General features: G+C 50.8%; 1 protein-coding gene across 1 annotated transcript in view; it reads left to right on the plus strand.

Annotated features, from left to right (window-relative positions):
- The window catches only part of COL4A2 (collagen type IV alpha 2 chain), a 205,335-nt gene that overhangs the window by 149,556 nt on the left and 39,054 nt on the right, over positions 1-16,725 (plus strand). The window contains exons 21-28 of the mRNA XM_030813682.1: positions 1,866-1,958; positions 3,291-3,454; positions 6,646-6,718; positions 6,810-6,916; positions 9,925-10,126; positions 10,524-10,583; positions 11,564-11,620; positions 13,745-13,852. Of these exons, the coding sequence (XP_030669542.1) occupies positions 1,866-1,958; positions 3,291-3,454; positions 6,646-6,718; positions 6,810-6,916; positions 9,925-10,126; positions 10,524-10,583; positions 11,564-11,620; positions 13,745-13,852 (864 nt within the window). The remainder of the gene's footprint in view (positions 1-1,865; positions 1,959-3,290; positions 3,455-6,645; positions 6,719-6,809; positions 6,917-9,924; positions 10,127-10,523; positions 10,584-11,563; positions 11,621-13,744; positions 13,853-16,725) is intronic.

Genomic DNA, 16,725 nt, shown 5'->3' on the forward strand with positions numbered 1-16,725 from the left:
CTGTTCCTTCCCTCGCCAGCCTGTCATCCACATGGCACACCCACATGGCAGACCGCGTAGCCTCCCTCCCTGATGCCCTTTAATGGCTTCCTACTGCCCTCGGGGTAAAAGCCAAGTCCGGTTTCTTCCCCTCCCTTTGTGCAAATCTGCCCTTCACTCACCACCCTCTGGGTGCTGGCCTTCTCCCTATTTCAGGGCCCTTTAGAAACCCTGTCCTCACTCTGGAACATTCCCTCCCACTCCCCACTTCGGGGGCTCCTTTTTATTCTTTGGGCTTTAATTTAAGCATCACTTCCTCAGAAAGGACTCTCCTGACTACCCCCAAAACATTTCACTGGGCCTCTCCCTGCTGCTTTTCCCTTGTTCCCCAGCATGGGCCATAATTTGAAAATCCGCATTAGTGTGTTTACTGCATTGTGGGTTTAATGTGTGTCTCCACATCTAAGCTGTAAGCTCCGTGAGAGTCCATCAGTTTCATTTCCGGTTGTATACACACAGCACCTTGCACACAGCCTGGCACAGCATAGGCACGGGATAAGTGTTTGATGAGCGAATGAATGAATGAGCTATGGTAAACGTGCAGTGAGCAAACTGCATGGGACGGTATCCATGTCCTTGTTCTCATAGACGTTTATCCTCACCTGGCCGTTCTCTGACTTGCAAACTCCCATGCTCTTTTCCAAGCAGATAGCTGGGTTCTTTAAAGTTGGAGTTTTCTCACCTTCCTATGTGTAATGGCCTCATCCCCTGCTACTCTCAAGTTCCATGTAGTGTGTATAGCAACATGTCTTTTAATTTGCTGGGGTGAGTGCCATTTGCCCGTTGGAGCTCTGACCCTATTATTTAACAGCGAGGAGGACAGATTGCCGCAGGGCACACCTGCAGAGCCTGCCCCCAGCAGCGCCTGCCCCCTGAGGCTTGTGTGTCCTGCAGACATGCACCCTCCTCCTGCCACGAGATGGCACTCTTCTCCAGTGCGACAGCGCGCACTTTGCTAGTGTTGAAAGCAACATGCTTCTTGCACCGTCACCATTAGGGATGCCCCTGCCAGGATCATTGAGCCCTGCAGGAGTTAGTGGGGAGAGGTTTAGAAGGGCAAGGTGGTGGGCGAGGTCATCCAACATGGTTGACCACGCTGAATCCAGATTGGCCACAACATTTAATTAGCATAACACTTAGTTGTGCTAACTCCGTGTGTGTGCATGTAAGGCGTGAAAGAGGAAACTGTTCTGGGGGGATGCACACGTGTGCTCCCATTCCCGTATCAGAAAAAGATCAAAATGGGAAACTGAGTTCATCTTTTTTTTTTTTTTAATTTCTTTGGGGGGAACCAGAAGTGTGTAGCAGTCTTGGAATCCAAGTTATGTGATCAGAAAATCAAAACTTTTCTTTGGACTCAATGTTTCTCAAAAGGAATAATTGTTATCCCTATAGTTTAATGGAAAAACTAAATCTGCAGACTGTTACATTTCTTTCCAACCCTGAAGGCTATTGCCACAAAACAGTCTAAGTTTTCTTTTGAAAAAATGTGTTTTTGTTTATGAAATTGGGTTTATGGATCATTTGGGGAGGCTTGGCTGAAAGCCACCTGGGCTGGGTGGGACACCAGGCGTCTCTGTGGTGCCCATGCCCTGTGTCTGGGGGGGACCCTGGGCATCCTTGATGCTGGTGCCTCACAACTGGGTGGGATGCCGGGCACCCATGGTGCCGATGCCCTGCGTCTGCGTGGGACCCTAGGCGTCTGTGGGGCTGATGCCCTGCGTCTGCGTGGGACCCCAGGCGTCTGTGGGGCTGATGCCCTGCATCTGCGTGGGACTCCAGGAGTCTGTGGGGCTGATGCCTTGCATCTGTGGTTGTCTCTCTAGGCTTCCTGTTTGGGCTGAAAGGAGCAGAAGGAAGAGCGGGCTTCCCTGGGCTTCCCGGCTCCCCTGGAGCCCGCGGACCAAAGGGATGGAAAGGTGAGAACATCTGGGAGAGATGGGATGAGGAGAGCCTGGCCTTTCCAAGTCTGTCACCTTATAGAAGGTGAAATCCGTCCCCTACTGACGTGTTTGGAGATGAAAATGAGCCTGCATGTCCCTCCCAGCCTCCTGTCCCCCTGGCGGTGGCACTGAGAGGGGGGCGCATGGAGCCAGCGGTGCTATCTGAGCACTTGACCCCCAGGCTCACCATCCCTGCTCTCTATCTGCCATCCTCGTCACTGACCTTCCTAGCAGCAGTGAGCCCGATGCTGAGTCCTGTGCTGGGTTAAAAGGGAAAACAGTTATTTCTTAGGCTGCACTCAGGTAGTGTCTCAAGGGCTCTGCTCCAAGGCATCGTAACAGAGGTCTGTAGAGAGCTCTGTCCATGGCAAGGTGCTGGTATAGTCACCATCCCTGGTCCCACTGAGACTCTGTGGAGTGATGTGGCTTTCCTGGGTCTCCCTTCCCGTTGATGAGGAGGTGAACTTGGAACAAGTGGTCTTTGCACCTGACCCTTCCCAGTCACCTCAGGGACTCTGCTCCTAGCTCGAAGCCATCCTCTGTGAGGCTCTGTGGGCCCTGGTGTGGTGCAGGGTGTGATCCTGCTCAGCTCTCCCCTCCCAGAACGCGGGGAGCACTTCCTGGCACTCACCACGCCCTGGCGGTTTTGGCATATGTGGGATGTGCGGTGCATTCAGCACCCTGCTGTGGATGGGCATGACCTGAGAGCGGGCTCCGCGGGACCTGGAGGAAGTGGGGCCTCCCCACTGGGCATCCTCTCTGCCCTGGGGGAGCCAACCCCTGCCACCAGCATGGTGCTGCGTTGCTGCCCAACTCCCTGGGTTCAGCTGTGGCAAAACAGAGGAAGAGAGGTCAGGAATGTCTTCCCTGCTCACCTATGACCTTTCATGACCTTGGCCTCTGAGGCCAGGGCTCTTGCCCTCCCTGACAGCTCCCTGGAGCTGGCTCCTCCCCTTGGCCCACAGGCCCAGTGGTGGTAATCTTCAGCTCTGAGCACTGAATTCCTTAACCTCCTTCACACTCCCCGCAACTCAACATGTGCCTCTGAATGTAGTCCCAGTTTTTAAGTATCTTTAGTAAATATCAGAGTCAAATTCTGAACCCCATGAGACTGTGAGTGAACACTTGAGTCACTTAATCTGAGCCTCAGTTTTCCCATCTAAGAAATGGGGGTCATAGTGCCCATCAGAACAGGCAGTGTCCGTAAAGCACCAAGCGTGGCGCCCAGCTCTCCCCGCTGCCTGATGCCCCTCTCCCCGCCACGTTAAGAGGAATGCGGAACAAGGAGACCCTCCTCTCCCTCTGCAGGTGATGGTGGGGACTGCAGATGTGCAGAAGGCGACGAAGCTATCACAGGTCTTCCGGGACTGCCAGGACCCAAGGGCTTCGCAGGCATCAACGGGGAGCCGGGGAGGAAAGGGGACAAAGGAGACCCCGGCCAACACGGCCTCCCTGGGTTCCCAGGGCTCAAGGTGAGGAACAATTTCATCATGAAGCTGGCAAGACACTGAGGCCTCCCCAGGTGTCCCGTTCTTGCCTTTTATCTCCTACGTTTACGCAGCTTCAGACCAGCAACACTCGTGAACCCAAGGCATGGCTAAACCATTAAAAAAACCCACATACCCCAAGGCGGACTTTCTACACGTCCGCTGGTGAGACTGAGAAGGGGCGCTGCTGTGGGAACTGCAGCCGACAGCTCTTGAAAGGGTTCAATAGGGGGTCACCACGTGACCCAGAAATGCCACTGCTGGTGTATCCCCAAGAGACTTGAAAGCACATGTCCGCACAAACACACATACACCAATGTTCAGAGCAGCATTGTTCAAAATAGGCAGAAGGTGAAGCTATCCAAATGTGTGTCACCTGATGAATGGATCAGCTAAATCTATACAGCATCTATACCACAGAATAGCCCTGACCTTCACATGGGAGCGAGGTGCTGAGCCATACCACGCTGTGGATGAACCTGGAACATGTTATGCCATGGGGACTGAGACCCACACAGAAGGACACGTGCTATCACATGGTCTCTCATTCTATTCTTGTGAAATGTCCACACAGGCAACCTAGAAACAGGAAGTCGATTGGTAGCTGCCGCAGGTGGGGGTGGGGGTGGGGAGTACCAGCTTAATGGGGAATGGGGTTTCTTTTTGATATAATGAAGATGTTCTGGAATTAGATAAGATTGTCGGTTGCACAACCTTGTGAAAATACTAAAAATCACCTAATTTTATGCTTTAAAACTGAATTTTGTGCTATATGAATTATATCTCCAAAAAACATGCTATCGTTTTTAATGTAAAGGACATTATTTATTTATCGAACATTCGCCTTCTCAAGTTTAGCAAGAACTGGTTTAGCATTGTTGGAAGGCTTCCTTCACCTGATAAAAAGCAAGACCTTTTGATTTTTAAACTGTGCATGTGCTTGTGTGGAGCTGTAGACCCCACACAGATCAGCTCATGGCCTTTATGTGCCTTATGAAAAGGTCACCTGCAGCAGACCTTTCTTCTGTGGCAGATTTTAGCTGACCAAAGAGTTCAAAGTGAATTTCAGATGTAGACAAAGAAATTACACTATTTGTTGATTTTTTAACTTAAAAAGAGAACTTTGGGAAATTTATAAAGCAAAAAGTTCATTATTTTACATATTCAGCAGTAGAGGAAAAACAGTTGGTCAGGACACTTGGCCAAGGAAACTTAAAGGATATGAGTCCACAGCATGGAAGAAACTGCAGCCCTGCAGAGCTGTGTTGCCGACGGCCATGACTCCCAACTGCTTCATGGCACAGAGCTGTGCAGGTGAAAATGAGACCCGGGCACCTACCTGGCTTATCCATGCCCTAGGTTTTCTCAGAAAACAAATAGGAAAATTCGACAAAAAATAGCAGGTGCTCGTTTTATCCCAGCTTAAAAAGGATACCATCTCCGAATCATGGCTGTCTAGCAGTAAAAGTGGCTCTAGTATTCAGAAAAAGTGCATGTGGTGAGAACTGCAAACACACCAATGGCAAAGCTACTAGGATCCTCGGTTGTTTAAAAAGTGACCGAATATTTCCTAGAAGCCAAATGGATCCCATTCTGTGCCCCTGAAATGTCTAAAACCTTCCAAGCACACACATCCACAGAACTTTTGTTCACACGCCTCTGGCTGTGCCTGGTGTCCTGCACTGAATTCTATGATTGTGTGTATGGAAACCACACTGCAGTGGGAATACCTGAGACCATTTGGGAGTTTTTTGGTTAGTTTTTGTTTGTTTTTATTGTTGTTTTTGGTTTTTAATATTTGTACTGGCAGAGTCTGGCAGGGCGCTTGAAGTGTGCGAGTGGGTCAATAAACCCATCCCTCCATCCATGTACGCAACGTGTATTGATTGATTGGGCCTGGTCTGTGTGTGAGGAACTCTCCTAGATTCTAAAGTAATGTTGCAAAGCACTAAATAAATCAAGAATCTGTGGAATTTTCTAGAAAGGAAACTCCCAATTACTTGCAACATTCCATTTAATTAAAGCAACTCCACACATTCCCATATTCTTGGAAATAGCGTCAACCAAGATACGTCAAAAGCTAGCACAGCTCACGTTTGAAAACACAACGCTGACGGGTACCCTGCTCATCGTGGAAAGAGCTAGACACGATTTTCCAGGCTGCGATTGGAGAGTCCCTGCAGGCAGCTTCTCTCTAAAGTATCTTTTTCTCCCAACGTTAACCTCAGTGCAGGAAACAAATTTCTATTAAATACCATTTATTGTTCTCAATATTATCACAAACTTTTATCCTCCATACCTGGATTAACCTGCTTGGCTACTAAACGACCGTGGTTTAGAGGAAGCCACCTTGACTTTTAGTTCAGCGCTTCTCAAAAGGCACTGAGCCCGTGGATCCCTGGGGCCTCTGGACACGAAGGCAATGATTCAGCTGCCCCGGGCTGGGGCCTGCACATCTGCACCATTGGGCAGAGCCCAGGGACACTGAAGATGGGCCTAGGACCTGGGTTTCCCTGTCCAGCCACCTGTGGCTACTTCCACTGCATTGCATTTATTCATTCATTCATTTTTTTTTTTTTTTTTTTTTTTTTTTTTTTTTTTTGGAGACAGAGTCTCACTTTGTTGCTTAGGCTGGAATGCAGTGGCAAGATCTCGGCTCACTGCAACCTCCACCTCCCGGTTTCAAGTGATTCTCCTGCCTCAGCCTCCTGAGTAGCTGGGATTACAGGCACCGGCCACCACACTCCACCGCCATATTTGGCTAAGTTTCTGTGTTTTTAGTAGAGAGAAGGTTTCACCATGTTGGCCAGGCTGGTGTCGAACTCCTGACCTCAATTGATCCACCCACCTCAGCCTCCCAAAGTGCTGTGATTACAGAAGTGAATCACTGTGCCCGGCCACATTGTAATTATTTAAAATTAAAGAAAAGGTACCATCCAGTTCCTCAGTCCCACCATCCGCAGTTCCAGTGCTCCACAGCCACTGTAGCCGTGGTCCCACACTGGGCAGCTGGATGGGGGCGTGTCCAGCATCGCAGAAAGTGCCCCTCGGGTGGCGCTCGGCTTGGTGACGGGTGACTGTCTGCCAGCTGTGTGAGATGAAAAAGCTTGCCAGCCGTCTTCTCAGATGCCCTCACAGTGCGAAGGAGGAAGACTTTTTTTGTCTGTTTTCCACAGGGAGTGCCTGGCAACGTTGGTGCTCCCGGACCCAAAGGAGCAAAAGGAGATTCCAGAACAATCACGACCAAAGGTCAGTTCCTCTCTGGCCACGCAGCCCCTGGGGCACTGAGCCTTCCTGTGGGCGCCTGCTTGGGCAGCTTCACATGCAAATCCCTTTCCAGGTGAGCGGGGACAGCCCGGCGTCCCAGGTGTGCCCGGGATGAAAGGTGACGATGGCAGCCCAGGCCGCGATGGGCTCGATGGATTCCCCGGCCTCCCAGGCCCTCCCGTGAGTAGCTACAAACCGCGGCGGCTCCGTCTTCTCTTCTTCATCCTTCAGGTTCTCCAAATACCCCAGAAGCAAACAGTATTGACATGAGCACTAAACCAACCTGTGCATAGGACAGGCTGCTCATTCTGCTCGTTCTATTTTTAATGAGCAGAAATCAGATTTTTTAGGAAACGGTGAATTAAGTTGGAAGCCAATCTCCAAATGAACATTTAAAAGTCAACAAGCAAATAAATATTCCTCCTGGTGTAACAGACTAAGAACCTCCCCCCCAAAAAAAGGTAGAATATTCTAAAATGGCTGGTGGAACTCTATTTTTCCAAGGTAAATCATAAAATATATAATTTTATTTTTGCAACAAACACACACTGGTGTTGAAGGAGGAGCTACCTAGTAGCCTGCAGAGACCCCAGCATCGTTTCCTCGGGGGAGGCTGGGGTCAGAGGCGAGGGAGGCAGCCATGGAGGGAGACAAGACCCCCTCCTGCACACCCTCTGGCCTCTGAGCCTCTCCTGCCACCACGCCTTTCCCACTGCCAGCTCTGGAGCATTCTCTTCTCAGAAGGACCTTGCAACCTTATTTCTCACATCTTTTTTTCCTAGATACCATTTTCCTCCCTCTGGTCACCAAGCCTGTGCCTCCTTAAGCTCTTTGTACTGGTTTCCTGGGGCTGAGGTCACAAAGTGCAACAGACTGGGCAGCTTAGACATCAGAAACGTATGGTCTCACAGCTGTGGAGGCTGGAAGCCGACGTCAAGGTGTCTGCAGGGCTGGTTCCTTCTGAGACAGTGCAGGAGGATCTGTCCCTGCCTCTCTCCCGGCTTCCAGGAGCTCTGGCATTCCTTGGCTTATAGACGACTATCTTCCCATCATCTGTCCTCTCTGTGTGTCTGTCTCTGGGTCCAAATTTCCCCTTTTTATAGGGAGAGTGGTCATATTGGAATGGGCCCATCCTGAAGACCTCATCTGACCTTGAGCACCCTCAAAGACCTTATTTCCAAATAAGGTCACATGTCTAGGTCCTGGGGGTTAAGACTTCAACATCATTGGAGGACAATTGATGCCACAATTCTCCTCCTCCTCCTCAGAGCCTCACGCCTGAATTCTATTTGCAGCTTATTTGCCTCATTCCATAACCCATGTTTTCTCTAGTTTTAATGTGGGTCATGTCTGTAGTAACACTCTTGAGTGCAGTGATACAATCAAAGCTCACTGCAGCCTCGAACTTCTGGGCTCAAGCCATCCTCCTGCCTCAACCTCCCGAGTACCTGGGACCACAGGTGCACACCAGCACACCCACCTAATATTTTTAAAATTTTTTGTAGCGATGAGATCTCTCTATGTTGCCCATGCTGGTCTCAAACTCCTGGGCTCAAGTGATTCTCCTGCCTTGGCCTCCCAAAGCACTGGTTTCACAGACATGAGCCACTACACCCGGCCCACATTCTTACAATTTAAGTGCAGTTTTTTGGGGCCAGAGAACACAGATAATTCTATGATTGGGTATCTTAAAAATCTCATCTGGGAGGCAACAGGGTTAAATAAGAGGCAAAGCCATAATTGGTCACTTTAGCCAGAAGAGGAGGATGAGCGATGATTCCTGTGGTTGGGACAGTCTGTGGCCCGTTCAGTGTCGTATGGGGTGGGGGTGGTGAGTGTATGTGTGGTGTGTGGTGTGCTCATGTGTGTCTGTGTGTGGTCCGTTTGAGTCTGGATTGGTTACGGTAGTGGTGGCCTTCCCTGGAGTTGGTGCCTTGTGAAGTTGGTGACCAGGAGGTGCACCTGTCCAGCCATGGGGTTCACCTACCCCTGCAGCTCCCAAGCCTGGCTGCCAGTCCCAGCCCAGCTGGGGGCAGGTGGATGGAGCAGGGGTAGGGGTAGGGGTGAGGGTTAGGGTCAGGGAGAACCTTGCAGCCTCAGCTTCCCATTCTCAGGGTGTAGGGGCTTTTCCCAGTGCTTGTGTGCCTTCCTTGTTTGGTGGCATCTCTAGGCCAAGAATGTCAACTTAGGCCTTTAGAAAACTCATGATCCTGCCTATGCCACCTTCCAGTGGCATTATCCCCACTGCTGTCCACTAAGTTTGGGGCATCTGTCCTGTGATCTCTGCAACAGCCTTGTGTCCCCCTCCCCTGTGAAAAAAAGCTAAAACACAGGGGTGCACCACTTAATCAGGGTCTCATAAATAGAGAGAGGGCTGGACCGGTGTCCCTGCCCCGCTCCGTCATGCCTTTGACAAGGAAGGGGCTGTGGTGTCGGTGGAGAGCAGGGTTTGATTCTTATAAGCAGCTGCCTCATTGTCATGAGAACACCCAGCCTCGTCCCATGGCTCGGCAGATGGGCGGGGGCTTATGTGCATGGCTGTTCCACCAGCACGTGGGGACAGCACCGAGCCGTGCCATGGTGTGTGCGCAGATCACACCAGCATCACTGCTGCCAGCCTTCCCACCCCATCCCTGCACCTCCCAGCAGCTCCCCCTGGCAGTTGGTGCTTTCATCCACAGGGCAGCCCCTCTCCATTCCCAATCCTGTAATCTCTCCTGACTTCTGAGGGGCACACGGCTCTTTCCTTGTCCAAATTAGCTTCCTTTCCTTTAACAACATAGCATCCCTTAAAATGAGAGCTGTTTCACCAATGCTAAATTATAACAACAAAATCATGTGTTTCTCCCTCCACCCGCAGTAGAACACAAAAGCCTGTGCCTTCGCTGCTCTGGGGATGAAGGCCCAGGCTGATGCAGGGGAGCTGGCGGGTGGGAAGAGAGAAATGCTCAAGCATGTACATGTGCCTTCCAGAACCGGCTTCCGTGGCATGGCTTAGACTGCTACACAGTCTGTCACTGGCTCCTGTGACCTGGCTGGCCATGGCACTAGGTTCCTGTTCATCTCTGTTGTCTTTCTGTTCTGGATCCATAGCTCAGAATTCCGGGAAGTAGGAAAGGAAACAGGGAATTCAAGGCGATCTTTAACATTAGTATATGTTTGAAGAAATAAACTGAATTTTCACACAGGGCGATGGCATCAAGGGCCCTCCAGGGGACCCAGGCTATCCAGGAATACCTGGAACGAAGGGTACTCCAGGAGAAAGGGGCCCCCCAGGACTGGGCCTTCCCGGCCTCAAAGGCCAACGTGGTTTCCCTGGAGACGCCGGCTTACCTGGACCACCAGGCTTCCTGGGCCCTCCTGGCCCCGCAGGAACCCCAGGACAAATAGGTATGAAGGAATCCTCCCTTTTACCTTCCACAGTCCTGAGACATTCCACGCTTTTGTTTGTCAGTGTAGACGTTTCCCAGTAGAGTCAGATGAGGATGCTGTTTTGCCTCATCTGTTCTCGCACGTACAAGGGATGACCCAAATGTGGGGTTTCTGAGCCCCCACCAGCCTCCTCTCAGCAGCTGAAACATGCAGCCTCTCCTCTAGCACTACAGTGACAGAGCCCTTGCCCAGAAGTTCAGAGATGGCTTTCCCGTCCCCTGCCCACATCACAGCCTTCCTGTCCCCACCAGCAACGTGTGTGACGCACCTTCACACACATGCATGCCCCAGACGAGCCAGTAACTCTTACCTGTTTCAAAATTGCCTCACTCTGTCCTTATGTCTTCCCCCCCAGATTGTGACACAGATGTGAAAATTGCCATTGGAGGTGACAGACAGGAGACCATCCAGCCAGGTACTCTGGGAAGTGCAGGTGGCTTTAGGACACTAGAGAACTCTCAGTTGGTCTGCTGGTTAAGCTCTTGCAGTATGCATGGGATAAGAAATATTAATAATATGTGCAAGCCACGTTTGATTTCCATGGCACTAGCAGAGTGGCCTGGTGAGCACTATACATTGCATGAATAACAACCTGGTAGAGGCGGAGAGACATTTAACCAATCCCCTCTTGTCAGAAATCCTTTTTCACTGGAAAGCGCCAGTGCATTCCAAGTCAGCTCCACAGGCACGTGTGCCGCCAGGAGGGTCCAGGCAGAGGAGGCTGAGCCCAGCCCAGACGGTGGCCAGGATGTCAGGCCAAGATGGGAGCCTGGTCCGGATTCCCAGGCACACAGACAAAAGAAAGCTCCAAGAGTGACTATTCTTGCAAGAGAGCCTCTTAGACGAAGGGCAGGCAACACAGTACCCCAGCTGGAGTGTCACTGCTCGCAGCCACACCAACCAGAAGTGCCCACAGCCTTGATTTAATTTTGCAAGGTAGCTGATTGCTGTGGTTCACTCTGAAAGGAAGCAGAGTCACAAAGGAGAAGCCAAATAATTCATTTTGAAATCACAGGCTGTCTCCATTGCTGGCAGATGCTTCCAGACAAAAGAACAGCATCCACACTGACTCGCAGGGTAGCAGCTGGATTAACTCGGTTTGCACCCAGGCTCCTGCCCTGCAGGAGGGAATCAATTGTTTCCAGCACAGGGCCAGTTTTTATTTGACTAGACTGGCTTAGTTTGCATTTTATATGAATATTTTGATTTCATTACACAATGAAATTAAACTTTTGTTTACATCAGAACCAAGATGAATTAAATCATTAAGTTACTCTGATCCCAGAATGGTAGCCAGTTTGCACGGCTCGTGCTTTTGACCTTGGGGATCCCCAAGGCCGTGGGACTCAGCATTTAGGATTGCTTGGGCTCATCTTTCCTCCTTTCTGTCCCCAGGTTGCGTAGGAGGGCCCAAGGGATTGCCAGGCCTGCCAGGACCCCCAGGCCCCACAGGTAATGCACGGAGGGAACCCGGAGTGCACCCAGCCTTCCTCCCACATCTTCACACTGCTGTGTCTCCCCTGCCCATCTTTCCTCTGGTCCTGCATCCCCCACCCCAGACATGGTCATGTCCAGCATCTCAGCACAAACTGGTCTTGCGCCTACAGGAAGCCCACTGTCATTTGCCACTATGGAAAAAGGAATCTGGTAGCTGACACTTAGTTGGGGCCAAGCTAGAAGAGAAAATTCAGCCATGGCTGCAGGGGAACGCCCCCAGGGGCAGAGATGGAAGCCTCGTGTTTAGGACTGGAAAGGGGTTGCACCTCTATGTATTTTCATTTTATGCCTTTCCATCCCAGGATCTAGGGGAAGAACCTACAGGAGAAGATTATTTCTTTTGGGTTTTGATTAACAGGAAACGGGAATAAACAAGGCTAGAGTGTTTGTCTCTAGCACCTGGGAGGACCTGGGCTTCTGTCTGCTGGCCCAGGCTATCTCTCAGCTCATGTGAGGAAGCGCCCGGCGCCCTTCATAGAGCCCATGCCTAAGGCCGCCTGCGTGTCCAGTGTTGGCAGTGGGGGCCTGGCCGGCCACCACTGCTGTTGGGATCCCCAACCTACACTGCGATTCTGCTGCCCTGCACTCCAGGGTCTCCGTGGGCCTGTGAGCATCGGGGAACACAGAGCCAGGGCTTCCACTCAAGCAGGAGGAGGGCTGGACCCTGAGAGGTGGCTCTATGCCTGTGTCCATCAGCCTGAGAAAAGCGAGTTCTCTGAGCGGTAGGATTCCCCTTTGGATGTCTCTTCCACTCGGCCTGTGATGGGGCCGGGGAAGCATGTCACTTGGGTAACTCGGTGTTGCAAGCACCAGACACAGCCAGAGCTGTTCTCACTTGTTCCTTCTGGAACTAAGTCCCCACCTGTGCAAGATGAATAGTGCAGACAGGTGTTCTAGATGCTTCCTGCTGCACAAATCCTGCCCTCACTGCTTCCCGTGATAAACTGTAGAGAGCGATACCAGTGTACTGTGAACAGTACTGAGAGTTAGGAAAGTGGACAGACATTCTGTGTGCCCCGCACCTTAAGGGGGTCTTCAGAGCGCACCGTGATCACAGGGTCTGGGCACCGCAGGACAAGTGCAGAGGTATCATCTGCACCGTGAGCAGAGGTAAAGGCTCCTTGTGTTGTCTTCTGAGAACTAGCTTGTATCTTCCACATTCCATTAGACCTGCCCCCGGTCTAATTCCATCCATGGATTTCAACACCGTCATTCATACAACAACCCCCAAAATGGTGACAACTCCGCATGTCTCAGATGGTCAGAGAGAACTAGAGGCCAGCATGCTCAACACACACCCAGACCACAGCCGTGTGCCAAGGCCAGTCTCCAGGAAAGCTCCAGCGATGCGAGTGTGGGTTTCTGTGGCTCCGGGGCTCCCCCAGCCATGCCCAGTTATTTCCATTTCATGCCCAGGCCCCCATTGCTGGGAGCCCCTTGCTGGGCTCCTATCCGCTCCTCCCTCTCACTCCTGCTGTCCGCACACCACTTTCTAAAAGTGAGGGTGGGTTTGCCTCACACACATCCCCTTCCCAAGAGGCGCCAGGAACGGGGACAAAAAAGCATGGCAGTTGGGTTTGGTGACATTGCTGAGGAACCTCAGCCCTTCAATTATCAGAAAACACTTCTGGAGCCTACATACTGGGCCAAGCAGGGTTCAAGTGTTTGAAAAGAGTCACCTCATAGTCTTCGTGGTGTCCTCATGAGGCAGGCAGTCATTCTCCCCACTTTACAGATGAGGCAACTGAGGCACAGAAAGTTGTCCATGGTCACACGGGTAGAATAGGTAGGGCTAAAATTTACAGCCAGGCATCTGACCCCACCTCCAAAGCCCTCATTTAGAGCACTATAGAATCTAAATATTGGATATTATTATTATTATGGTTCCAGTCCGTAAACAGGATTTTAAACACTGAAAATCATTCTGTAAGCCTGGAGGTTCTGTTTCAGGCTAATATTCCCCCCAGCCTCATTTTTTCCCGGTTTCATGAGATCCACATTAAGTCGGATGCCAAGCATGACCATGCCCATTTATCCTCGTGGAGCCTGATGTGGTTTGTGGTTTATTTGGGTATTTAGGTGCCAAAGGCCTCCGAGGAATCCCAGGCTTCTCAGGAGCTGATGGAGGACCAGGGCCCAAGGGCTTGCCAGGAGACCCAGGTCGTGAAGGGTTCCCAGGACCCCCAGGTGAGTTGAGATCAGACCCCCATTGAGCCCCTGGGTTCCAGCGGGGACCTGTGTGTGATTCATCAGCATCCAGCTCTATTATCTTCCACTCTGTAGAAGCTGTTTTAACAAATACTTGACAACTTTTGCATTTGTCCTTGGGAGATTAGAAATTCTTGATTTTTCATCACTGATACTGTACTGGGTTTTTGCAGAAGCTGTCTACAGATCTTGCAGGAAAAAGGAGACAGGTGTTTCAGAATGGCTGTCCTCCACAACACCTGTCTCCCAGGTGTGTCCTCAGTGGTAATAATGATTAATATTAAACATTCTAAGGGCAACACAAAGTTATCCTCTCCTGAGAGAACCCTTAAAGGTATAAATAGCCCTCTCACGATGTGGCTGCAAGAGCTTAAGGCATTAATCTGTATGTGGAGGAAAACGAGGTTTCCCTTAACCAGCTCTGGTGAGGAGTACCCACTTGCATGTCAGCGTGCTCTGGAATGCAGCCAGGCATCTGCAGACCTAGGTGTCCTGCAGTTGTGCCATAGACGATGTGCATGAGTGTGATGGCACTGCCTTGATTGCAGGGGCATACATGTCTTTTTTTTTTTTTTTTTATGAAATGGAGTCTCGCTGTGTCACCCAGGCTGGTGTGCAGTGGCACAATCTCAGCTCACTGCAACCTCCGCCTTCTGGGTTCAAGCGACTCTCCTGCCTCATCCTCCTGAGTAGCTGGGATTACAGGCATGTGCCACCACACCTGGCTGATTTTTGTATTTTCAGTAGAGACGGGGATTTCACCATGTTGGCCAGGCTGGTCTCGAACTCCTGACATTAGGTGATCCACCTGCCTCAGCCTGCCAAAGTGCTGGGATGACAGGCGTGAGCCACTGCGCCAGGTCACACACGTCTTCAATAGTGTTTGTCTAATGAAACCATGGAAGCCATTATGGACAACTTTCCACCCAAGATGAAACATCCTTCCACAGGGGCCTGGGCAGGTTCCTCCAGCCTCTGCTGGAGTCCCGCTTGTCACCTAGAACCTGTGGCACATTGGAACCCTCTTGTTGCTAGAAAGCTCCTCCCTGGAATACAGCCTGCCTCCCGGGGAGTTCTCACTGGGCTGTTCCTGAGGCACACAGTTGACTTCCTCATAACCACACATCCTGAGAGAGGCGGCCACATCTCCCACAGACGTCTCATGAACAGGCAGAACTAACCCCGGGAACACACTTTCTTTTAATGACATCGTTCCATGCCCTTGGAATTCTGAGCAACCTTCTAGGACCCCCACTTATCAGGATTCTTTTCCAGCTGGGCTCTAGAAACTGAATAAAGTGCTCCCCAAGTCTGGAATATCACACAGAACATCGGGACTGTTGGGCCCTTAGGTTGAACATCCTGCAGATGTTCCCAGTGAAGACTAACTGAACCCTGCCCCTCCCCCGACCTCCACTCAGACAGCTGATTTAAGCCTCAATGCAGAATTGTCTGTCCGTCCCTGATAGATGGTATCTTTTGGAATTTCGTGTTGCAGCCCGTGGGGATTGTTCCAAACCCTGACCCTGTTTCCTTTCATATGATGCGTTTCTCCATGTTTTGCAAAATTGGGAAGCAGGCTTCCTGTGTCTGTATCAAGGCCCTGGTAAAAACAACTCTGTGTTCAAGTGAAGCAAAGGAAGTCTCCATGCCTCTGCCCCAGGGGTTGGTCTCTGCAGTTTGTTGCCCTGCTGGAAGTGTCTAAATATTTAGAAGTGCAACATTGCCACTCTCATGATTTCATATATACTAAGTTTAAGCATTCATGATTTTGAGAGAAGGATAGTAATTCTTGAACAGCTTCTTGCTGTGAATATGAAAGTTCTCTGGTAATTATGATTGGAGTGCACAGCCATGTGTGCGTGAACGCCATACGGGGCTCCCCTTTAGGGGGGAATGGATGGGATGTGCCCATTGTCAGGTGATTTGGACAGTTGCCCACGTGAGTTGGGAGCCTGTTCCGCCATCAAATGTGAGCCCTTACATCATGAACCGGGAGGCTGGGGCAGGCCGGGGGTGGGTGGTGATTGAGGAACTGATCAGTTTCTGAAACACATGTCACTTTTTATGGTGCTGAAATATACTGCCCTTCTGTCACCACATGCAGAAGAGGATAAAACGCCCAATTCAAGGATTGCAAAAATCAGAGAGTCTATTCCAGATCTAAGACCCACACATGCAAATCCAAGTGCACGGCTCCCTGGGTACAGTTTGTAACATTGCCAGTGAAAGTCATGTCTCTTCATTGTGAGTAAATCACACCGTTAGAACTCTGAATACAGTCTAGCTGATTAATGTCAGGTTAATCCAGATCCTTTATTCTGTATTCCACTCATTCCCAGCTCACAGGCAGGGATGGCTGTACAGGCCCAGGAGGGCCCAGGGCCCTGCTCATTGGATCTTTTTGGTGGGATACACCCCACAGAACACAGAGAACGTTCCCTTTTCCATATCCATACATAGGAGTGCCGAGCCTGCCGTGTACTTGATCCTGTCCTGCAGAATCACCTGCCAGTCTCATCGTTGCAGGCTTCTCTCCTGCATGCACAGCGTGGGTGGTGGTGACCTCAGAAGCCTTTCCTTCTGAGCACAGTGTGACTGTCAGCTGTGGGAGTTCATTCTGAGGCCACATCAGGGCTGACTGCACCGAAAAAGGAAGTGACCTGATGAGATCATTTTATCCAGTGGCACCCACAAAAGACACAGGACAGCTGCCTTCCCTCCGTCCACAGATGGGACTTGATGATTTTCTTTTTTTTTTTTTTTTTTTTTTTGAGACGGAGTCTGCTCTGTCGCCCAGGCTGGAGTGCAGTGGCGCGATCTCGGCTCACTGCAAGTTCCGCCTCCCGGGT

Source organism: Nomascus leucogenys, chromosome 5 (genome assembly GCF_006542625.1).
Source record: "Nomascus leucogenys isolate Asia chromosome 5, Asia_NLE_v1, whole genome shotgun sequence".
In the NCBI taxonomy this organism is placed as follows: domain Eukaryota; kingdom Metazoa; phylum Chordata; class Mammalia; order Primates; family Hylobatidae; genus Nomascus; species Nomascus leucogenys.